Source organism: Neofelis nebulosa, chromosome 3 (assembly GCF_028018385.1).
Source record: "Neofelis nebulosa isolate mNeoNeb1 chromosome 3, mNeoNeb1.pri, whole genome shotgun sequence".
In the NCBI taxonomy this organism is placed as follows: Eukaryota; Metazoa; Chordata; class Mammalia; order Carnivora; family Felidae; genus Neofelis; species Neofelis nebulosa.
In genome coordinates this window covers 143,133,470-143,158,427 of record NC_080784.1, presented here as the reverse complement: position 1 = coordinate 143,158,427, position 24,958 = coordinate 143,133,470, and the positions used below count along the sequence as shown (strand labels likewise).

Here is a 24,958-nt window from a genome sequence, read left to right as displayed (position 1 = left end):
TTGGAGACTAAGGCAATGGCTCTACCTTTCACAGATTTGACCTGCATACATGAACCCCTAGAGAAAGGAGAGGAACAATTATTGAGCACCTGCTGTTGGCTTGGCACATAGTAGAAGCTAGATAATTAAGTTAACATGTGCTCCCACAGAACGTGTGCTGTTGTGTATACACACACACACACACAAACAACTCTAACACAGCGTCTCAGAGAGAAGCATATAAATGCTATGAGAGAAATACAAAGGACTCTGTGTGATGAGAGTATGGCATTTCTCTAGTATGAGAAGTATGGCTAGCGTTTTGACGTCCTTTCTCTGGTTCTCTCTTCCCCTTTTGCTAGGTATCCAGATTAATTCCTTTACTCAAGCTGACTTGACTTCACGAAACATTCAATATATCCACTCCAGTAAGACCGAGAAACATTCAGATGCCTTCAGCTTCACACTCTCAGATGGAGTCAGCGAGGTAGGCAAGGCACTCTATTCCCTCAGTGAATGGGTACTGATTCTGCACAGTCTTCCTTGATGCAAAGCAACTATGCAAGCCTCACCTTCCCCTACTCTCACCCAAGGCAAGTGGCGGCTTCTGACAGCCCTGGGGCTCTCGCCAAAGGGAAATCACCCTGGATTCCAAATCAGTCAGTCATGCCGGGAATGGGTGAAAGGAAAAGTAGAAAAAGCACCTACCTTCTCCATGGGTGGGTGCTGAGGACAGTTGTCCCACCTGCACTTTCTGCCATCTAGGTGACGCAGACTTTCCATATCACCATACGCCCTGTGGATGATTCACTTCCTGTTGTACAGAACTTGGGGATGCGGGTACAGGAGGGTGTGAGGAAGACCATCACAGAGTTTGAGCTCAAGGCAGTGGATGCCGACACAGAGGTAAGAGCACTCCACTTGGTTCTCTGGTTGAATGAGAGGCTGGTCTGTTGCTTTGTGACTATGCATCCTGAGAGTAGGGCAGAAGGGTAAGGTTCATGCAGGCATCCTTGAAGGGTTAAAAACTAGAAGATACTGTGGCCTTCTGGAAAATAGAAACTAATAATATTTGAGATCAAATTGTTTTTAAACACTTTCTCCTTGGATAAATTCCTAGCAGTGCTATTGCTGGGTCATGTCCATCAACTGATGAATGGATAAAGAAATTGTGGTTTATATACACAATGGAATACTACGTGGCAATGAGAAAAAATGAAATATGGCCTTTTGTAGCAACGTGGATGGAACTGGAGAGTGTGATGCTAAGTGAAATAAGCCATACAGAGAAAGACAGATACCATATGGTTTCACTCTTATGTGGATCCTGAGAAACGTAACAGAAACCCATGGGGGAGGGGAAGGGAAAAAAAAAAGAGGTTAGAGTGGGAGAGAGCCAAAGCATAAGAGACTGTTAAAAAAAACTGAGAACAAACTGAGGGTTGATGGGGGGTGGGAGGGAGGGCAGGGTGGGTGATGGGTATTGAGGAGGGCACCTTTTGGGATGAGCACTGGGTGTTGTATGGAAACCAATTTGACAGTAAATTTCATATATTAAAAAATAAATAAAAAAAAAATAAAAATTAAAATTAAAAAAAACAAAAAAAAACAAAAAAAAAACACTTTCTCAAATCCAAAATAACATTCTCTCTCTCCCCTGATTACATGTAATAATCCTTTAACATGCTGATTTTTTAAATCATGATTCATAGAAAATTAGATTGATGGCATTTTACCCATTTTTTTTTTAATTTTTTCTCATTAGAGTGAACAAGTGTTTTGGACACCTATTCATTTTTCCTATCATTTTACCTGCTTCATTCAGACTTCTCTGAATGACAACTGATTATTAAAATTTGAGCATCCTTATAGAACTAGGCTTTATTCAGTAAAACAGAGCACATAGAGACTAAACTCTAAATCTCATGATGCTTTCAAGTTAAAGTATCTAACATTCTGGCATGATTTAGCTCTCCCATAGAAGAGTACCATAGCATTTGTTCATTAGTTCTGTGTGTCTTTCCCTGTGCCAGTCCTCAATCGTTCATTTATTCTCAAAAACATTGATTACCTAGTAAGTGCCAGGCTTTGCTCTAGATGCTAAATAGAGGGCTGTGAACAAAACAAAGTTCCAGGCTTAGGGACTTTCAGCGTTAGGTTAAGGGAACAGACAAGAAAGAATGTATAAACATCATGTCAGATAGGATAAGTGCTATGAATAAAAATGAAGCAAGACAAAGGAGATCAAGATTGAAGGGTGTGTTATCTTAGACAGAGTGGCCAGGGGAGTCTTCTCTGAGGAGCTGATATTTGAGCAGAGATACCATGAAGTGGACGAACAAGGTATGCAGTTGTCCGAAAGAATCACTCTCTGGGAAGAAGAACCAGAAGTGCAAAGGCCTGTAGTCAAGGTGCTTGGAACCTTTGAGTTACAACAAAGAAGCCAAGAAGCCAGAACCCAGTAAGCAAGCAGGAGAAAAGAGGAATGGGGCCAGAGAGGAAGCCCGGCACTAGGCCACAGAGGGCCTCATTGGCCCAAGTCAGGCCTTCGCGTTTATTCTAAGTTGGTGGGAAATCATTGGAAAGTCTTGAACAGAGTTTTCTACACCTTTCTTTTTTCTTCTATGTGACACCCTAGAAGCCACAACTAGACAGGGGAAATTAGCTTATGTTCTGTCGCATATGGGATTCTGTACATGGAAGTTTTGGGAAAGTGGAGAAAAGGTTAGGAAGGAAATGAATGGTTTTAAAAGTCTAGTTCCTATCATCCTGGCAGAGGTTAAAAATTCAGGCTTTTGAGGTGCCTGGGTGGCTCAGTTGGTTAAGCGGACAACTTCGGCTCAGATCATGATTTCACAGTCTGTGGGTTCGAGCCCTGCATTAGGCTCCATGCTGACAGCTCAGAGCCTGGATCTGCTTTGGATTCTGTGTCTCCCTCTCTCTCTGCCCCTCCCCTGCATGCTCACTCACTCTCTCTCTCTCTCTTTCAAAAATGAATAAACATTAAAAAAAATTTTTAAGAAATTCAGGTTTTCCCCTTTGACCCCTAAAAGACAAATCTAAAAGTCTTCTTCTGACACCAGAAGGCACCAGAACATAAGTTCAATTGTAGTAACCGATATAGTTTCTCTCCTTAGTTTTATTTTTGGCACCTATAAGGCAAATGCAATCCTTATTTTATAAACATCTTTAGGTCTAGGTATCCTTGACCACCTGCTGGCCATCACTCACAAATCTGGTTTCTGCTACAAATTTCTCTTCTCCCCTGGCTTTGTATGCCCTCAACAGGCCGAATCTGTCACGTTTGCCATTGTGCAGCCTCCACGCCATGGCACCATCGAGCGGACCACCAATGGGCAGCATTTCTGGCACACCTCCACCTTCACCATGGAAGACATCTACCAGAACCGGGTCAGCTACAGCCATGATGGCAGCAACTCCCTCAGAGACCACTTCACCTTCACTGTGGCTGATGGGACAAACCCCTTCTTTATCATTGAGGAAGGAGGAAAAGAGGTGAGGGGCAAAGACAGTGGGGAGGGAGACACAGCAAAGTGTGCCCGAGTTTGTCCAGAGGCAGAACATGGCATTTTTAGGCCAAGAATAGCAATGTTCTTGTTGTCACTAATTGGCCTTGGGCAAATCACTTAACTTCTCTAAGCTTCAGCTTTTTACCTGTGAAATGGGTACAATTTCAGTTAGTCTAAGGCTCAAAGGAGGTAATCCACAGAAAGTGTATAATATTGTTGGCAAATAGCATGCACAAGAAAGGGTGATAGTTATTGTTATTATGACTGTCATTATTTCCCTTTTCCTTTTTCCCACCCATTGACTCCTTTCATCCGGTTTTTCAATAATCTCATATGATTCTAGATTGTCTTTTTCTTTTCTGTGCCTCCTCAGTCAGCCAGAGTTTCTCAATCTCCTAAAGAATAACCTGGTTAAGAGTGTGGCTTTTAATCAGTGTCCAGAAGACACTGATTAAAATTCTAGCTCTCTCACTTACTAGCTGAAATGTCTTTGTAAGTCATTTACCCTTCCTAAGCCTCAGCTTCCCTGTCCGTAAAATGGGGATGATATCTGCCTTTATGATATATGTAAAGCACTTAACGCAGTGCCTTACACAGGAAGCATAGGAAACATTCAATAAACTGTGGCTATAGTATCATCATCCTTGTCATCATTTTAGGACCAGCTCGTGGAACAGGTTAACAGTGTTTTTCTCTTAAGGTCCTAAAGTTGTCAAACTTTTTCTCTAAGAGAATTTCTCCATTCTCTGCTACCTTCCCTGCAGTTCTTACTCACTCCTTTATTCCTCAGCCAGATTTCCAGCAGTATCATAACCCCTGGGAATAATTGCAACTCTGATAGAAGGTGGGCCCGAGGACACGGCTGCATGTCAGGCATCTGTGTCTGACTCCGCAGAAGCAGTTCTACTGAGCAGCATGATCACACCCGACTGTATTTCAGGATAACAAAAGGGTCAACTTCTCAGTCCTGCGGAATCCTTTCCTACTCTGATGATGCATGGGCATGATTCCTTTCCTGGAAGAAGGATCCCCCTGCATCCTTTAGAGACAGCCTGTGTGAAGGTCATTCTCAGCTGGCCCAGGTGCCGGTGAGACGCCTCTTGGGATTGCCTGCCATTTCAGTGTCTGCACTGCGTCACTGTCTGGCAGATCATCACTTTTATTTTCTCTCTTCTAAACCGTAGCTGCTCCCCAACTTAATTTGACTTTGAGAAGAGAAAAAGATTTCAGGATGATTCAGCAAGAGGCTACCTCTCTGATAAACACAAAAGGTCATAGTAGTCTCCAGAGGGACTGTATTATTTTTGAAATGGAAATTATTTAGGATGGTTGCAGAAGATTGAAAAGCCAGTGGCTTGCTGCCCTGTATGCTGGTGTGCCTTATTTTCTAAGGAACAGTGAGGTTCTGAGAGCAGACCACGTATGTGCAGTGTGTGTGTGTGGACATGTATCTGTGTGACAGTGAAATTATAGACCAGTTTCTTTTCACTATTCCCACAAACGCTTTTATTCTTGATTTCCTCAGCCCCTTTCCCCCTATGGACAGTTCTCCCTCAAAAAAAAGGAAAGAAAGGAAGAGAATATCGTCCCATGAAACGTCTTTTCACATCTGGCAGAATCACACCTGGGGACTTTGACATTAACCTGTTAATGATGAGTTTAGTCCACCTCTCATGAAAATGTTAGCAAGAGTCATCGAAAGGAAAATAGTGCAATACTGAACACAGCTAAGGAATGCATGGGTGTGGGAAAATCAACTTCCTTAGCAGGTGGAATTGCAGGAAAGTGCCACTTTCCTTGCTTTCCTTGTCATAATGTCCCCACTTTCTCAGTCATCATTCTTCTCTGTGCCTCATGCCAAGGGGGCAAGCAGTAGGAAACTGGCTCAGTCACCCATGCTAAAGTGCCATCAGATTTCAGGGGTTGCAACTCTGTAGGTCCCAGACCTGACATATTTCAAATGTCTGTGAATCATGACTTTTTTTCTTTTGGCTCCCCCCACAGGTTATGACAGCAGCACCTCAGCAGTTCCAAGTGGACATCCTCCCAGTAGATGATGGCACCCCTAGAATTGTTACCAACCTGGGGCTCCAGTGGCTGGAGTACATGGATGGCAAGGTAAGGCCTTTCCATCTGCCACATTCACATGAACCAACTTGGGCTATGTCCTTATTCAGGGCAACTTGGGGATAGAAGTCCAGTTCCATTCACGTTTATCCCTCCCTAAGGGAGCTGATTTTTCTAAGATTGGCAAGCTCCATGAGTTTCATTAAGATTGTATATAGTCTAAGATGTTCTTACAAAGTGACTCCCCAAAATACAGAAGCTCGAACAAGATAGACATTTATTTTCTTTTTTTTCTCACATAAAGAGTGGAAGTAAGTGGGCAGTCTAGGGCTCTACGTGACCGTTCAGAGATGCTGATTCCTTCTGTCTTATTGTTCTGCATCGCTGGGTTGTTGCTGTTAACAACATAGCCAAAACTCTTAAGGTATTCATTGATATTCCAGCCCATAGGAAGAGGAAAATAGAGAAGTAGAGGGCAAGGAACTTCATTTTAAACAAGTGATACAGAAATTAAATACATCACTTGCACTCATATTATTTTGGCAAGAAATTGGTCATATGGCTCCATCTGTTGCATAAGTGGCTGGAAAATAGTCTCTAGCTGGCTCAGCTAAAAGTTTGTTAACTAGAAGAAGGGGAGGATGGGTTTCAGGAAACATTGATGAGAAGAAAGTGAGTATTTTGTAGGTGAGTATCCTCAAAGGACTTCTAGTTTAGGAATTCCTTTCTCCTCCTAAATCCCAATTTGGTCTCTTTAAGATATGCCACGATTCTTACCTGGTTACATATCAAGCATTAAATCCATATGCACTGAGTCCTTTCTTCTGTGTGTGGTGTCCCCGCTAGGATGTGGATTTTCTCATCTCCATGGAGCTAATTAGTTGGCTGTATATGTAGCTGCTGTGCTATAGTTTTCTATTGAACTGGTTGGGATTTTTTCAAATTAGTACAAACTCCTCTCATCCCCTATTTCATTTTTTTCCCCATATTCAGAACCATCCCATTCTCTTCTCAACACTCTCCAATTGGTTTTCTACTTCCCACTTTTATCCTACTGCAATAACTCTTATCAAGTCACCAATGACCTTTATTTTGCCAAATCCAAAGGTCACTTACATGTCTTTACTCAATTAGATCTACAATATTTAATACTGTTGAATACCCCCTTTTTTCTCCCAAACCTTTGCTCTTACTAAATATTTGATAAATGAGAGAATTAAAGTTTAGACAGTGTATTTGGGCAATATTTGGGTATTTATCTTACTCAATTTCAAGCATTATAATTGACTCCTATAAGGTATAAAGTGGCCGTCTTCCCTGTATATCATCATTGTTTCAAAGTTCCAACCTTTCCCACCATCTCAAATCTCTCCTCCAGTCCAGATGGAATTAATCTCTCGACTCCCGAAAAGTGTACAGTACTCTTTTTGTATCTCCTATTATGGCTCTTGCCACAAGAGTTACCTTGCTCATGAACCTTTCTTTCCCAATAAAGTGTGAACACCTCAAGCACAGAGGCTGCGATGGTTGCTGTCCTCATACCTCTTCAAACCTGACAGAGTTTCCATGCAGTAAATGCGCTCAGTAAATCATTGTTGAACTGAATTAATTCTGAGTCAGAGGGTCTTGGTCTGGCTTTATTCCCACCTCAGGAATTAAATGTAATGGGTTTCTATTCCAGGCAACCAACCTGATCACCAAGAAGGAACTGCTGACCATGGACCCGGACACAGAGGACCTACAGCTTGTCTATGAGATAACAGCGGGCCCCAAGCATGGCTACGTGGAGAGCAGGCTCCAGCCTGGCAGAACTACTGTTACTTTCACGCAGGGTGGGGACTCAGGGACCCACGAGATGGGATAAATCTGTTCTAACTCTCCCCACCGCCCTGATCTTTTCTCACAACCACTTCCAGCTACTTATCCCCATGTAACTTATTTGTGAACAAACAAATCTTTTAGTGTCTAACCATCCAGCTTTGGAATTTTACTTTTCCTGATTTCCTTTTCCTATTACTCTGAATTATGGCAAAAAAAAAATTTTTTTTTTCTTTTTGTTCTTACCGTGCTTCCTCAGCTCCCAAATGCTTTAGGTTTTGGCAAGATTTAGTAGAAAGATGACATATTGATTCGTTTTCTTCTTCTTTTTTTTAAATTGAAGCATAGTCGACACACAATGTTACATGAGTTTCAGGGGTACAACATACTTGGTTTTCTTTAAAAACAACCACTATACTTTATGAAATATCTGTGATCCTGTATGGTTTATTTTTGTCCTCTAAGGGTTATGGATTGTCTTTTAAGTCTTCAACAAAGTAATTAAAATCAACACGGGTAGGTTGCTCAACAGAAGTATTTTCCTATTTTGAAATTTTTTTTTTACGTTTATTTATTTTTGAGACAGAGAGAGACAGAGCATGAACAGGGGAGGGGCAGAGAGAGAGGGAGACACAGAATCTGAAACAGGCTCCAGGCTCTGAGCTGTCAGCACAGAGCCTGACGCAGGGCTCGAACTCACGGACCGTGATATCATGACCTGAGCCAAAGTTGGACGCTTAACCGACCAAGCCACCCAGGCGCCCCTGTATTTTCCTATTTTGAATCACATCAAGGACCATTCTGTATTTTAGTTTCTTATAAGTATGTCAGACTCTTCTAGACTTCTTTTGAAGATGGACCTTACTTCAAGCAGTCGTTGCAAAAACTTACACCTTACAACTCAGGCACCGTGTTTCCCTTTTCTTCCTGTTCTCAATCTTGTGTTCTTTCCCAGAAGAGAGCATGTTTTCTGTGCCTTATGTATGAGCTGTTTTAATACACCCCAGCTTTTCTTAATAGCACGTACCTTCTAAAGAACCTTATTTAGGAAGAAGTAGGGGTAAGTATGAGCATGTATATACAGAGGATGGAATCAAAGACTTTTCTCCATCAGCTCTCAGATTTGCCTTTAACATTCCAGAGAGATTCATTAAAGTCCTTTTTTGCCAAGACCCTGGGATTCTCATTTTACAACAACATAAGGTACTCTCTGTACCTAAGTACCCTCTTTTGTCACACAGAGCTATAGGATTTTATTTTAAAATCTGGAAGACACATTTATTTTTAAGACTACTATCCCTTTTTGTTCTTAGGACATTAATTTCTGTCTGCAGCCCATTAGAAGAATAAACTGGGTACATTAGTGTGGAATCTACAAGACTGCCTTTACTTCCCCAGTTAATTCACCATGTGTTTCTTCTCACAGAGGATGTGAACTTGGGATTGATCCGTTATGTGTTGCACGAGGAGAAGATCCATGAGATGATGGATAGTTTTCAGTTTCTGGTGAAAGACAGTAAACCCAATGTGGTCAGCGACAATGTGTTCCATGTTCAATGGTCCCTCATCAGTTTTAAATATACCAGGTACAAGGGTTATTGGTGTTCATTCTTGAGAAATATATCAGGCAAACAGAGGAAATCAAATTGAAGTACCAGGGGATAAATTCTAGTTATCTGATGATGTTGGTGGTGGGTATAACAATAATAAAAATAACATCACCAATTTTTTTTAATACTGTTTGTATCAGGCACTTGACATACATCATCTTGTTTACTACTTGCGGTTGTAAGGTGAGTGCTATTGTTATCCCCACAAGAACAAGGCGATGAAGACAGAAAGAGGTTAACTAGTTTACCCAAAGTCACATAGCTAAAAAGTGGTAAAACCAGGGTTAAAGTCCAGTGATCTTAACCATTGTGCTTTACTGCATCTCCTACAATTATTTTTGCTTCTGTCTTCAAGTTTTAGAATACAGTCGAACTGATAAGAAACAAAATACACATTTAAGTTCTGAAAGTAATCACTGGCTCATAATAACAACATCTTTGCCTTCCCCCTACGTTCTCTCTGTTCTTGGGCTTGTATTTTCCCCCTAGTTCCTTTGGTGTTCATAGAATTCTATATCTTTTGGAACAAATTCATAGCCTAATATAGGTAACTCTTTTAAGGTGCTTTTATAGCCTGTTGGGTGGTTGAGAGGCAAGTAGGCACCAATTTTGGTAAAGATATGCAAGCACAGTATTGATTTTTAGAGGTCAGATTATAACTAGGGTTATAATTTTGTGGGGGAGATAATTCTTTAAATTTTTTTTTTACTGTTTATTTTTGAGAGAGAGAGAGAGACAGAGTGCGAGCAGGGGAAGGGCAGGAGGTAATTCTTTCGATCTACATTTCAGAGACTCACTACTCTAAGAAATCAGTTTCATGATAATTCAGATGAAAGTTGGAATGGGGGTTAGGGGATAACCTACAAACCTGACTTCATGTGCCCAGTCCTGGGCTGTTCCAGTCTTAGTCACACATACTTAGAAAACTTAGTGGAACATTATAATCAACTTTTTATATGTAAGTTCTGCTGTTACTTTTCTCTTGTTTGTATCTCCTTAAAAATTAAATAAATGGACTAAACCTGATCACTTTTTCTGGACAAGCCTCCAACTTTTAATGGGCTGAATAGTACAGAGTATCCCAAACCTGGAAATGAGGACTGACCTATCAGGGGCACTTTGCCTACAACCCTCACAGCAACAAGACATAAGTAGGCTCTGGGCAAGGCAAATGAACCTGTGATCATCATCCTCAGGGATGAAAACCAAGGCCCAGTTCAGGCCCCACTCACTTATGGCTTTTCTAAACCTAGATACTTATTATGAATTAATGACACATGGATAGTTTGCCTTCTACTTTGCAAAAGCAATGCAAATTCATAGCAGCAAGCTAAGTTAACCCTGTGTCTTAAACTGTTTGGGCTGTTATAACAGAATACCATAGATTGGGTGGCTTACAAACAACAGAACTTTATTTCTCACAGTTCTGGGGGCTGGGAAATCCTAGATCAAGGTGCTGACAGATTCGGTGACTAGTGAGGATCCTCTTCCTGGTTCATAGACGGTTGTCTTCTCCCTGTGTCCTTACATACTGGAAGGACCAGGGAGCTCTGTTGGACTTCTTTTATAAGGAACCCTTCCCATTCATGAGGGCTCCACCATCATGACTAATCACCTCCCAAATATGATCACATTGTCGTTAGGATTTCAACATACGAATTTGGGGGGACATGTTCAGTCTATAGAACCTTGTCACTCCCCAGTGTCACAAAGCTCCATTTGTCTTAACACCTTTGTTATGTGGGCCTGATTCTCTGCCACCACCCCGGCTCCTTTGCACACTTCCTGGAGATCTGGTCCAGTCAGTTTCCACCCGAGCTAAGTCATTAATTGTCTTCCAAGCAGCTTTCTTTCCTAAGAACCCACTGAACTATTCTAGTTACTCTAGCACATGAGGGAGAGATTGTCATTCCTCTGTGTTTTGAAGTACAACGTGCATAGCTCCTATGTGCTGCTCATTTTCTGAATGACTTTCAACTCGCTCTGAGAACAGGGCAGATACCATTCTGCATCCACAGCCTTCTTGGTCACTTGGTGCTGTGACTATTCCAGGTGAACACGTTTCCTCAGTTTATGACCTGGCTTCCTAAAGAAACTAAACTTCCTATTCTATGAACTACCTGACACCAGTAACCAACCAGGAGAGACAGGCATTAAACAAGTGGATTCTTCACAGCCCCAGCTCACAATTTCAGAGACCACCTTTTTGTGTGCTTCCAGCTACAACGTGAGTGAGAAAGCAGGGTCTGTCAGCGTCACAGTGCAGAGGACTGGGAACCTGAACCAGTATGCCATCGTCCTGTGTCGCACTGAGCAAGGGACCGCCAGCCCCAGCTCTGGAGTCAGCTTCCAGCCAGGACAGCAGGACTATGTGGAATATGCTGGCCAGGTAGGATGAGCGAGGAGGCCTCTGATTCCTGAGCGCCAGCTGGCTCCACCAGGGCAGCACTGTGGTCATTGGCAAGTGAGGCGCCTTGCCCCTAATTTTTACACCTCTTCCCTCTCCATTGGTGCCCTTCCTCAAGTGATTTTCCTGTGTTCCCTTCTCACAGGGCCTAGTTCCTCCCAGTTAATCTACTCTCCGTGTAAGTTTTAACTGTCTAAGTTGTCTAGCTTCTCAGTCTTTACATTTTGCTTCATGACCACAAAAAGTGTCCATTGTGTTCTGTGTGAGACCTTTGGCATCCAAACCCTTCCTCTCCCCTCACCTTCTCTACCTGAGAAGGGAAGAGAGAGTACAGGAAGATGGTTGAGAAGCTCTTGGAATAGCCTGGGTGAGAGATAATGGGAGCTTGAGTTTCAGTTATGGAGTGAAAGTGGAGACAAGTGGGTGGATTGAACAGATGAGTAAGAATTGGTAGAATTTCACAGTGGATTAGACAGTGGGCAGAAGTGGGAGATGGATGGTGATGCCCCTTGCTGGGAGAGCACACTGCCAGAGGAGCAGGTTTGGCAAGGACTGGTCTCGGCTGTGCTTCTTCGGACAGGCCGAGTGTGAGGTGCCTGAGATTGTGAGAGGACCGAGAGGACCACAGTCGTGGTGGTGGTGGTGGTGATGGTGATGGTGGTGGTGGCGGCAGTTGGCAGGGGGTGCAGAGAGCAGCTGGGGCAGAGGTGCCTGAGCAAGTCTCTACCACAGTGGTGGTAACTAGAGCCAGGGTAGGGATGAGGCAAAGAGCAGAGAGAGTAAACACAAAAGAGAGAGGAAGAGGACTTAAACAGTAAAGTCCTTTATGGCAGGATGCCCCATGTTTGCCGTCTTTTACATATGGTACAATAGCTGGCACTTACTAGGTATTTCTTCAGTGTTTTTGCAAAGTAGTTTCACCATTCTTAATGACATCGTAAATCTCTGTAAAGAGGAATGGGCTCTCTCTTTGAGGCATTTCAGCTGGGCTGAGGTCAATTTAAATGAGGAATGAGAAAAGAACAAGGAATCTTTTAGAAAAATAATAAGAACATTTATTTGTGTTTGTCAAGGAAAGACAAAAGGCAGTGGGTTCTAGAGCTAAATAGAGATCTATGGAGTGTTTTGAAATGTGGAGCTTAGTAAAACTTAATTTGATTAGTTGATTAGATATGGAATAGTAATTTTCTGCTGATGAAAATTATGTGTTTTTCAGATTTGTGTGTCCCTAGAGATTGATGACTATTTTACATATTTTAGCTATCTCAGTTTATACAAAGTACAGTCTGGGCCTATTCCCTAACCTTTTGGTTTTGAATAAATCCATAACCCTGGTTCCATTTCAAGGTTTTATCTTTATCTTTTTTTTAAGACAAAGTAAAAACAGAATAAATCCCTATAAGTTCATGATTGTGTGAATATAAAATAATTTCTCTGTCTTGTATCAGGCTAAATTCATATACATTATAGACCTATCCTATCTTAATGACAAAGGATTTAGTTAAATATAATGTTAAAATTTAGTCTGGCTTGTTCATAATGTAACTTTCTCTGGATTCAAACTCCATTATCCAGTACACTGAGATTCTATGTCAATTTTGACTGTGTAAAAACAGTATAACCATGGTAACGGGGATAATATCTCGCATTTGTTCAGTGCTTTAAAATATACTTCAAACTTTCATTATACATTGTGTCTTTTAGTCCTCCCAGTAAATATGTGAAATAAGTGTGTGAAATTATTATTTAGCTGATGAGGAATCCAATATTTGTAAAAATTCATAGACTATCCCAACTTGAGACCCCCAGAACTTCACACTCCAAGTTCAAAGATCTTTCCAGGTACACTTGCCACAAATAGAAGGGGACATGAGTAATCAAATCACTCTTGCTCCAAGTGAATTAATAAAATAAGATATGAATAGTTACCAACCTGTTTTTGTACAGTCACCAGATAGTAGGAGGTATCTTTGCGTTCCATGTCCCTATACAGTAAATCAGCTCCAATGTATAGATGAAGAATAGGAAGACGTAGCTAAGTGTTCCAGGTGATACAGCAAGAAGTTGGGGTAGAAGAACCAGCTATTTCATTCAATGCTCTGCCCACTAGGCTTGGGTCCCTTTTCCCAGGATGATCTAGGGGAGCATAGCAGGGGAATCTGAAGCACAATGTAACTCCTTGCTGTTTCCTTTTTGACAGGTGCAGTTTGATGAGCGAGAGGATACCAAGTCCTGCACCATTATCATCAATGATGATGATGTGTTTGAGAATGTTGAGAGTTTCACCGTGGAGCTCAGCATGCCAGCATATGCCCTATTAGGGGAGTTCACCCAGGCGAGGGTCATTATCAATGACACTGAAGATGAACCCACATTAGAGTTTGATAAGAAGATCTACCGGGTCAACGAGAGTGCTGGTTTTCTGTTTGCACCTATTGAAAGAAAAGGTATGTTGGTGCCAAAGGTGACAACGAGCTATAATAATAGCTAACATTTTTTTGCATCCTTTTTATGTGCCAAGTGCTCATGTACCGTATTAACTTCTGTGTGTAAGTGCTTTACATGTTTAATTCCCAGAACAACTCTAATAGTGATCCTACCTGTAGTGAGTACTATCAGAAGGCTCCTCTTCTTAGTTCAAGTTGTTAGTGCTCCCATTTATTCTTTAATGGGATTAGAAGACTGGTTATATTTGGCCTTGCAAATTATTCATGAACTTAGAATTCTTCATCAATCACCCGATCTATAAATATTTAGTAGCCTTGGTCAAGCAGGGAAGTTTGTAAGAGATGGCTTCTCATCTTAGTCTTGGAAGACAGAAAATATGTTTAAAGATTTTCCTTTGTGACTGTCACAGATAGGGCTCAGATGAGAGATAAACTGTGTGTGAGAAATAAAGGGCAATGCTTGAGGGATTGAAAACAAAACAAAGATCATATGCATTTATGATCATGCAATATTGAGACTTTAAAACTCATGGAAATGAAATCCCCTACTCAAAACCAGAACATGACTATAAGTGATGAGGTCAGATTTTTTATTGAATCTGCTGACTGGGTATTAGTGTAACAAACACTGTAGATAATGCAAACCCTTCGTGATGCCACTTGGAAAACAAGTAAGCCCCATTGATTGCTCTGGGCCAGCAAGCCAGGCCCAGAACAGGCTGTCTTCCAGGGACGTGGCAGCACTAATAAGCAAAGTCATTTGTACAGAGAGGCAGGTTTTATTTTGTTTTGTTTTTCTTTTTTTAAACAAGCCAATTTCTCCCTGAGAATTAAAGTGCAGAAGTTTATTCAGAAAGGCGGTGAACTGTGCTCAGATCACTACCTTCGGGACACAATTACTTTGCTACTTAAAGTACCAAATATGTCTCTTATCTTTCTACCCGCTGTGGTCTTAGATGGTGGGCAATGAGTCTTGTGAATTAACAGAGCACAAAATTCACGGAATAGGAAATCCATTTTAAGTTGTTTGGCGAAGTATCTGGGGTATATTAAATCCTCAAGTGGTTTATACCACAGGCTTAAGAAACTGCAGTGCAGGAAGGTTTCATGTCAGAGTTTGAACAGAAATAATGATGGAATGTGTCAGAGGGAACCAAGCTTACCAAATTATCAGCAATTTTAGAATTTGAGAAGTGCTCATTCAAATGCTTTGGTTTTCTTACCATTTGTATTTCAGGGGATTCAAGCAGCATCGTATCTGCAATTTGCTACACAATCCCTAAGTCAGCTATGGGAAGTAGCCTCTATGCTCTAGAATCGGGCTCTGATTTTAAATCTAGAGGGATGTCTGCTGACAGTCGTGTGATATTCGGGCCTGGTGTCACCATGTCCACCTGTGATGTCATGCTCATTGATGACAGTGAGTATGAAGAGGAAGAAGAGTTTGAGATTGCCCTGGCAGATGCTTCTGACAATGCCCGCATCGGAAGGGTAGCGTCGGCCAAGGTGCTCATTAGTGGTCCCAATGATGCCTCCACTGTGTCCCTGGGCAACACGGCTTTCACTGTCAGCGAGGATGCAGGTAATAGAGAGCATCTCTGGGGTTCCATTACCCATTTCCTTATCTCTTTCTTGAACAATTCCCGCTTAGTTTTGAGAATGTTCTTAAGGCATTTGAGAATGCCATTCCTCAGTGACACCCTTGTCGGTCTGAGACATGTAATATTATGCATTAAGACCAAGAAAGGAAGGTAGTGAAGGATAGAGAATCCCTTCCACTTTTCTTGCCCTGGTTACTGATGACAGGGAGGTATCTGGCATAGGGCTTCATTGGCTGATGCCTGTGGTCCGGAGGGAGGGCATGGTACTAAGCACTTCGGCTTATGAAGGCAAGAATGTGATCTGGTGGGGACGGGAGTAAGTTATTTAGCATACTGCTAGCTGCCAGAACAAATAAATTCCAAAGTTTCAGTGTCTTAACAAATGAAACTTTCTCCTTCATATAATACCCCTAAGCAATCAGTGGGCGTATTTCTTCCACCCAGGCACCTTTCCCTCTTTTGGCGCCACAAGGGTCTCAAAGTCCTCTGCATGCTGCTAGCAGACATATTACCAGAAGGGGCAGCAGCTGTGCTGAGCATCCACTGATCTGAGCCACCTGGTCAAGGCCATTCACTTCTTTGAAGGTGATATTCTGAGGGATAGTGGGAACTCATATTTTTGAGCACTTACTGAATGCCAGGCACCATGTCATCTGCATTCCATGCATTCTCATTTAACCTTCTGTAGAAAAGAGAACATTAAATAGAAGAGCAAATGGCAGCTCAGAGAGGTGAAATAAAGCTTCAGAGATCAGTAATTAATATGGCAGAGCTGTGATTAGAACGTAGACGTTTCCTGTACCATGTTTTCTTTCCTATATGCCAAATACTCAGCGATGACTACTTGTCAACCTCACAGCTTATTGGCCAGAAAATATGATTTGATGGGATTTTCATGTAGCTTTTCTCTAACCTCGACTGTGAAAATAGCTAAAAATCTACCTGTGCATCGTTAGGACACTATGAAGTGTGATGTTACAGTGGACCACAAGATGAGCTGCATTCCTAAGATAAACAATAGCACATATGGTTTAAGTAATGATGTGTGCACCACTGAGATAAAATAGGGAAATCAACCCAGTTAGGAACATTTAATTAGAAACATTCAGCTTCAGGCCCCATAGAGTCCCCTAGCTGGTTCTTTCTTAATTGACTATTTTCCAACTCATCCCTGAGGCCCTACTCTCTGAGTTTCTTCTCCCAGAATAGGCTTCAGATGTTTTTTGATGGACCCTCTCCACTTTGTTTTTCTCCTGTGAACAGTCTCTTTCATGAAGCCACAAAACACTTTTCCCTAGGGGCTGTCTCTCCAGTACCACCTCCGTGAGGCCCTCCTCCATGTCTTCCCTTGATCTTAGTGTCAGTAAAACCATGGCTGGTGACACTTCTCAGCCTTCCTCAGAGGGAGCACAGGGGCATCACTGAAGTTGGATTAGACAAGCTTACAGGATAAAGCTGCTCCTACTGTGAGGGAGAACACTGTTCCGAAAACCCACTAACTTCTGCCCTAAGACTGACCACTGACACCTCTGGGTCTCCACTAGGTACAGTGAAAATTCCAGTTATCCGTCATGGGACTGACCTTTCTACCTTCACATCTGTCTGGTGTGCAACACGGCCCTCAGACCCAGCTTCTGCCACTCCAGGAGTTGACTATGTTCCCAGCTCTAGGAAGGTGGAGTTTGGGCCAGGTGTCACTGAACAGGTGAGCACAGAGCAGTCCAGGCCCAGATGGATCTGTTAACGTTGTCTCTATTCTGCCGTCCAAACTCTCTGGAGGGCTCTGAGCCCCACTTACAATATTACTGTCTTCCCTTTATTCACAAGCACAAACATGCAAACAAGAGAGCGAATGCAGAGCGATCTTCTATAAACTCTCCAAGTGACATTGTCAGCATCTAATATCCAGCACCACAGATAAAGGATAGGAACTACACTTGTTTGGTGATAATATCTAGAGACAAAACACCTAGAGTTTTTAATAAAGAGATTATAATTTTATGAATTAAAAAACCTTACTATAAGACCACCAGAGAAAGCAAGTTATCACCTTTGTCCTACTCCCCCAAAGGCAGATGGGTATTGTGTGTTGGACATTCTATAAGGTTTGCTTTGATTTTTCTTCTTTTTATATTTATGTTATTTCTAAAAATGAGATAGAACTGACATATAACCTATTAATTTCAGGTGAACAGCATAATGATTCAGTGTTTGTGTATATTACAAAATTATCACCACAGTAAGTCTAGTTAACATCATGATTTTTCTTCTAGTATTGCACCTTGACTATCTTGGATGACACTCAGTATCCAGTAATTGAAGGACTGGAGACATTTGTGGTTTTTCTCAGCTCAGCACAAGGGGCCGAACTGACCAAACCCTTCCAGGCTGTCATTGCAATTAATGACACATTCCAGGATGGTAAGATATTAGAGATGCCAGGTGGTGGCTCAGACTACATTTCTATTTTTCCTTATCTTCCAAGTATATGACATTAGAACTCATCCACGTTTCATTCAAGAAATAAATCGTGTGTGTGTGTGTGTTTGTGTGTGTGAGCACATGTATACACACTCTTTTACATAGAATTATGGAGGAGAAATAAACATTCATGCTTCTAGTACTGTGCTAGGCACAAAAAGATGTATAAGACTTGGGCCTTGTCCTCAAGAAGCTTAGTGTCTAGTTGGGGGAATCATACCCTTAAACAGAAAAATTAGAATATTTTATATAAATGACCTACTAATGCTATAAATCCAGTACTATGGGAACAGAGGGGACTGAACAGCAAATATGTGTAGAAGAATCGCAGATATCACAAAAGACATGATGTTTAAACAGTCTTAGGGTGCATTAGGGGTTTATCTAATGGGTAATAACATAAAGTTTTGTCAAATGGACAGATATAGTGTATATAAGGTATAAAAATTTGAAAGACGGATACTTGGAAAGCAGATGCTTACTTTTGCTTTAAGCCTGGCTGGAGATGAATGAAATGAAATGAAGGAAATGAAATGGAAAGACAGGTTGGAGTCCAGTTCAAAAAAGTCTTATGTTGCAGCCTAAGGAATTTGTAAGCAGAGAGGAGTGCTTCTAAGTGGAGAAGTGGTGTGGTTTTTTTTGGAGGAAACTGACACTGGCAGTCCTGTGGATGATGTACAAGAATGAATAGACACAAGTATATGAATAAAATATCAGTCTCCACTGAAGAGCTAACCTAAGTAACAGAATGATGACCAGGAAAGGACAGTTATTTCTTGGGAAGCATTGATGAAATTTAGAATCATCAGATGCTAGGGGTATCTGGGTGGCTAAGTTGGTTAAGTGGCCGACTTCGGCTCAGATCACGATCTCATGGCTCATGGACTCTGTGCTGACAGCTCAGAGCCGGGAGCCTGCTTCAGATTCTGTGTCTCCCTCTGTCTCTGCCCCTCCTCCACTGGTGTGCACGTGCATTCTCTCTTTCTCTCACTCAAAAATAAATAAATAAACATTAAAAAAAAAATTGTCAGATGCCGGAGTTGGAAAAGAAGATCTGGTCAAACTTTCTACCTAACTCAGGAGGATCCTCATTAGCATCTCCGTAGTTGACAATAGAGCCCATAATTAAACTCTTTCAGTGAGTGAAAAGTCACCGAAAAAGGAACAGGAAGCCAGCAGGGTGATCCTTAATGCTTTCAGTTATTTTTAAATTATTTATTTATTTATACAGTTTAAAAAATGACAATAAAGGTATACTATGAAAATTAAGTCTACCTTCTACCCCTGTCTCCCAACCCTCTGGTTGTTCTCCTTAGAGACAACCATTTTAACCAGTTTTTTTTGTTGTTTTGTTGTTGTTGTTGTTGTTGTTGTTGTTGTGTGTACCTTCAAGAGAAATATCTATAAAACATATGCATACATATAATACACACAATATGTATATAATGAAAATGTCCAAAATTATATCTTATTTTGTACCTAGGTTTGTTGAGATCTAACTTATAAATTAAAATTTATCCTCTTTAGTGTATCGTTCTATGCATTTTGACAGATGCACACAGTGGCATGGCCACCACCACAATAAAAATGTGGAACAGTTTCAATACCCTATAGAATTATCTCATGCCCCTTTGTAGCCAACCTCTTCCCCATCTTGAGCCCTGGCAACCACTGATGGTTTCTCGCCTATACAGTTTTGCCATTTCCAGAATGTCATATAATTGGAATCATGTAATATAGCATCTTGTGTCTGGTTTCTTTCATTGGAATATTGCCTTTGAAAACCATCCATGTTGTTACATATATAAGTAGTTCATTTCCTTCGTTGTGGAGTAGTTTCCAAATATATAGATGTACTACAATTTGTTCAGCCATTCACCTGTTTATCCAATCACCTGTTTATCCAGTCACCTGTTTATCCAGTCATCTGTTGAATGACAATTGAGTTGTTTCCAGGTTTTGGCAGTTATGACTGGAATGACTATGAAAGTTTGCATATAGCTTTTTGTGTGACTATACATTTTTATTTCTCTGGAGTAAGTACTTGGGAGTGGGGTTGTTTGATTGTATGTTAAGAAACTGCCACCCTGGTTTCCAAAATGCTTATGACTATTTTGCATTACCACCAACAGTGTATGAAAATTCTGGTTGCTCCACACCCTCGCCAACATCTGGTGTTTTTAGGTTTCTGCGAGTTCTTTTTAGTTATCCTAGTAGATGGATAATGGTGTCTCATGGTTTTGAAAGTCATTTCCCTAATGACACTGAGATCTTTTCAGGTGTTTACATACCATCTATATATCTTCTTTAGTAAAGTATTATTCATATATTTTCCCCATTTTTAATTGAGTTGTTTTTCCCCCTGTTATTACATTCTTATAAATTCTGGACAAATATTTGTGTTTTGCAAATATTTTCTCCCAATCTGTTGCTTGTTTTTTGTTCTTTCAAAAGGCAATAGTTTTTCATTTTGAAATAGTCCCATTGACCAATAATTTTATTATGGATTATGCTTTTAATATTGTATCTAAGAAATCTTTGCTTGACCCAGGCTTACAAAGATTTTTTTTTCCTGGGTTTTCTTCTGGAATTTTTTTAGTTTTAAGTTTTACATTTAGGGTTGTGATTCATAAAATAGTAACTTCATAACTATGAACAAGATTATAACAATTATACTATTTTATATTTCATGTTACCTGAGAATTTACAGAGTGATGTACGAGAGTTTTCTCATTTGCTCATAATCTCATGGTTTTATACTTGCTTCCATTTTATAGATAAGGAGACTAGAATCAAGGGAGTAAACACCCAAAATCTCATACAAAGAGGGGCCAAGTTTTTGGCTTCAAGTTCATACTTTTTGCGCTATACAAATTAGTCCTATTTGGTGCAATAGTAGAATCTGTGGGATATGTTTTTTTTTTCTTCATTCACTAAAAAGAAGAAGGACATTCAGTTATCCTTTTTGTTCTTGAAAAGGCTTCTAATGCTTATACATGAAAGGTATTTAATTTCCTTCTGATGGAGTGGAAAGGGAATGCAAAATCAGAAGACCTAAAATATAATTCCAGCCCTACCACTATTTTAAATTTTTGGCCTTAGATTAGCAACATAAGGTTACTGAGCCTAATTTTGTTAATCTATAAATAATGAAAATACCTACCTAATAAGGTTATTATAAGGATTAAATTAGAAAGTATGTGAAAATATCTACCATTGTACCTGGCACATAGATTTTATTACATGTTAATTTCTTTTCTTCCTGACACATCTGTAATTTATCATACTTGCCAGTGGGACTCCAGTAACACATACAAGACTCATTGCCCTAGATCAACAGAAAACATTTCCATTTGGATTTTTCTTCATGCTTTATTGATGAACATTAGGGTTGCAAACTTAGAAAATGCTTATGTTAAAATATTTCTCATCTTTCAGGCAGGCTACAACAAACTATATTTAGTCAAGAATTTATCCCAGAAAAAGAAATCCCCAAAGCTATTTCAGTAACCCATTGTAGTGTTCAATGGTTATATCTATTGGCTATCCTTCTTTCTAGGAATTGCTAACTTTTGTTGTTTCCTCCATGTGCACATTAAGGTAGAAAGCTCTTACCTTCTCTCTAATCTTTATAAGCTCTTCAATTTATGAAACAGGTTGAATAATTTGCCTAGGGTCACATGGAGAGGAGGTGATAGGGCCAGAGTTAAAACCTAGGTCTGTTCTATCCAAGTCCAGTCTTCTGATTTTATACCCTGCCATGCTAACTTTTTCACATTGCAGTTTTAGATGCTTGATGTCACTCAGTATTCTTATAATGTCAACTTTCAGCCTTCCAAAGTGATCTTCGGTCTTTCATCTTTTTCCACAGGGTGATCTCGGGGTCATAAAGCATCTAAGTAGCTCATCTCAGAACATTTTCCTATTTTCACTTTCTTCTTCTGCTCTGGCACCTGGAGTTAGACTTTAGTATGGACCAGAGGAATGCTGAGCAAGACATGAAAGGCCTTGTAGCTGCAATCTTATCACACCCCTGTGTATGCACGATATCCTACCTACTCTAACTCAAGAGAATAGGAAGCAGGATTTCTCCTAAATCTCCAATCTAAGCGTTGCCCATAAAGAGGCCCTCAAATTTCAGGATGTGACATTTGCACCTACTTTGTGAGTTACTAAGAAGATTATTGAATAATAGCATTTAGCGCATATTTTGCAGTCAAAGACTGGTGCCCAGCACTGTATGGATTACAGCAGAGCAGGGAGCAGAGTCCCACAGTTTATTTCAGGACACAAGACTGTAACACCAGTAATGAGATAACTACAGACTGGGCTGTGTACGATGCATGTGCTGACAGTAAATGCACTATACCTAGTGCAAGCCTTTGAACCTCCACAAGGAATCACCATTTCATGGATCACCATTTTATGGTGTGGAAGGAGAAGGAATCTGCATTCAGGCATAAATGAGAATAGTGCTCCTACTTCCTGAGAACAGTGTTGCTGCTTATAGTTGGGGTGTTAAGAAGATTCCACATGTATGGAAGCCCTTAACATAGTGCCTGACTTGGGCTGGGCCTTTCCTTTGTATGCCATAACCCTTGTAAACAAATCTATTGCCCAACCCACCTTATTGTCTTTCCATTGTCTCTTGCCTCAGTCTCCAACCAGACTAGGGGCTCCATAAAGGCAGAGACCATTCCTGGCAGGCCAGTGATCGTGAGAAATATTCACCTACTTCCCTTCTCTTTCTCTCTCTCTCTCTCTCTCTCTCTCTCTCTCTCTCTCTCTCTCTCCTTTTTCCAGATAGGGGAAGGAGTGAATTCAGTTTAATATCTTGTTAAGGAGGAAAAAAAAGGAGTCTTTCACAGCTCAAGAAGAATTTTGGGTTAATGAATACATGACAAAACCCAAACATTACCATGAGAGACTGAACTCTCATCTGGCTTGATGCCTTTTGGGCCTGCAAGAAAAATCAACCCAAAGCTTTAGATAATCTGTCATGGGCAGAAAAGCTTTCCTGCTTGTGTTGCTTTTTACCTGCCAACAAGTTTCTTTCTTGTCCTTCTATGCTAGGTCATCTTTGCCACTCACCTTTTAACAGCACAGACTGTTTTATTGGACGACAGAACCCTAAATGGTTAATATTTGGGTCCTAATGCCAAAGTTGTTACTTTTCCTTTAGGTGAACTGTTCTTTTAAGAAGTATCTTCTGGGTTTTTCTTTGGTAGTAAGTGGCAACTGTTAGGTTTAGCTTAAGTAAGGAGTTTGCTTTGTTTTTGCTAGTGCCAACAGTTCTGAGCAGCGGGCAAGTTAGAGGCAAACAGAGCTCTTTACATATTGACTTGCAGAATGCTGGGTCCTCACCTCTCGGTTCCTTCCTTTCAGGTGTGGCAAGGCATATGCAAGACACAGCAAGGAAATAGCAGTCTACAGTTTTAGGGTCAGCTTCTGCCACAGGTGACTCTGACATGTGACTGGAGGGACTACCTCTCTGTATTGTTCATTAAGAAATAAATAGCCAGCAATCAACAAGATGTGAGTCTCAGAACAGGACATGTCTTAACGTGGAGCATTATTGTAGCCATTGTAGAAAGTAAGGAGAGAAAAAAATGGTTCTTCTTATTGAGAAACTTGGAGTTGGGGGCAATACAAATCATAATATAATAATTCCTACCAAATTTGAATACCTGTGATGCGCCAGATACTCTGTTGAGCACCATGCATACATTATTTCATTAAATTTGGTCCTTCCAACAATTCTATAAGTTGGATAGCAATATTTCCAATTTATATATATTTAAAAAACTCATAAAATCTAAGTAAATTACTCTATATCATACAGCTAATAGGTGGCAGGACTGGGGTGGAAATTCAGGCCTGTTTACTGTAGAGCCCGTGTTTTTAACCACAATTTCGCCCTGGTCCTTTCCTAAGTCAAATGAGACCATAAAAGTGAGCTATAAAAGAAAAGGTGATTTTATAGCAGTAATCACAGACTGGGGCCCCACTGGCCAAATTCAGCATGTGGATGTCTTTTGTTTGGTCCAAAGAGGTTGGCCTATATGGAATTTCTTTTTACTATTGTAACTGATTGCTTTTTTTAAAAAAGTTTAGGAGATACAACATACAAATCCAGATTTCTGGCTTCATCTGAAAATAAGATATCTGCCAACAAAAGACTGGAGCTGAGGGGTGACCCCCTTTAAAAAGGCCTGAACTTTCCTCTTTACCAATGTCCCCACTCTTCCCTACTGTTTCCCTGTCCCAGGACCGATGTGAGTGGCCATTTATCATGAGGCTTGTGCTGCTCCTTTCCTTTTTGTAGCCTCAGAAGGAAAACAAACCTTTTGCATACTCAAGTCTCAATCCAAAAGTTTTCTTATACCTGGCTCATTTCTCTACTTGCATTACTCATCTGCATTTGAGATGGGGGCTGCACCCTGCATCTGAGAGAAAACAGATGCAGAATTGATTGATTCTATTTCATTGGAAGCATACTCAACAGTGGAAGCAGTTCCCTTGTCTTGAGAGCAACCATGCCTTGAAATTGGCTTACCGTCTCTGATTTGCCAGCCTGTGATGGCCGTTCATAGACCTTTCCTGCCAAGTGGCTGCTGAGAGCTACTGAGGGCTGCTGAGAGCTATGGCCACCTTCCCTTTGCCTCTTACTAATGATGCCTCCATCTTTCCTTCTGCTCCCCCAGTACCCAGCATGCAGTTTGCCAAGGATTTGCTCCTGGTGAAGGAGAAGGAGGGTGTCCTGCAGGTGCCCATCATTCGGAGTGGAGACCTGAGTTATGAGTCCTCAGTGAGGTGCTATACCCAGAGCCATTCTGCTCAGGTCATGGAGGACTTTGAGGAGAGAAGAAATGCAGACTCTTCACGGATTACATTTCTGAAAGGGGAGAAAGTAAGTGGATTCATGATACTGAAAGATCAGATTCTCTTTTTACTTGATGCCTTTATTTGTCCATAATGAAGTCAGTTTGACAAATTCTGATCATCCTATGAATTCTTC

At 40.9% G+C, this 24,958-nt stretch overlaps 1 protein-coding gene across 1 annotated transcript in view; it reads left to right on the top strand.

Annotated features, from left to right (window-relative positions):
• FRAS1 (Fraser extracellular matrix complex subunit 1) overlaps window positions 1-24,958 on the top strand; it is a 426,196-nt gene that overhangs the window by 356,793 nt on the left and 44,445 nt on the right. Inside the window, exons 48-59 of the mRNA XM_058722162.1 lie at window positions 342-466; window positions 745-885; window positions 3,268-3,495; window positions 5,514-5,627; window positions 7,258-7,408; window positions 8,821-8,980; window positions 11,225-11,393; window positions 13,612-13,858; window positions 15,096-15,440; window positions 17,004-17,164; window positions 17,733-17,880; window positions 24,645-24,850. Coding sequence (XP_058578145.1) covers window positions 342-466; window positions 745-885; window positions 3,268-3,495; window positions 5,514-5,627; window positions 7,258-7,408; window positions 8,821-8,980; window positions 11,225-11,393; window positions 13,612-13,858; window positions 15,096-15,440; window positions 17,004-17,164; window positions 17,733-17,880; window positions 24,645-24,850 — 2,195 coding nt within the window. The remainder of the gene's footprint in view (window positions 1-341; window positions 467-744; window positions 886-3,267; window positions 3,496-5,513; window positions 5,628-7,257; window positions 7,409-8,820; window positions 8,981-11,224; window positions 11,394-13,611; window positions 13,859-15,095; window positions 15,441-17,003; window positions 17,165-17,732; window positions 17,881-24,644; window positions 24,851-24,958) is intronic.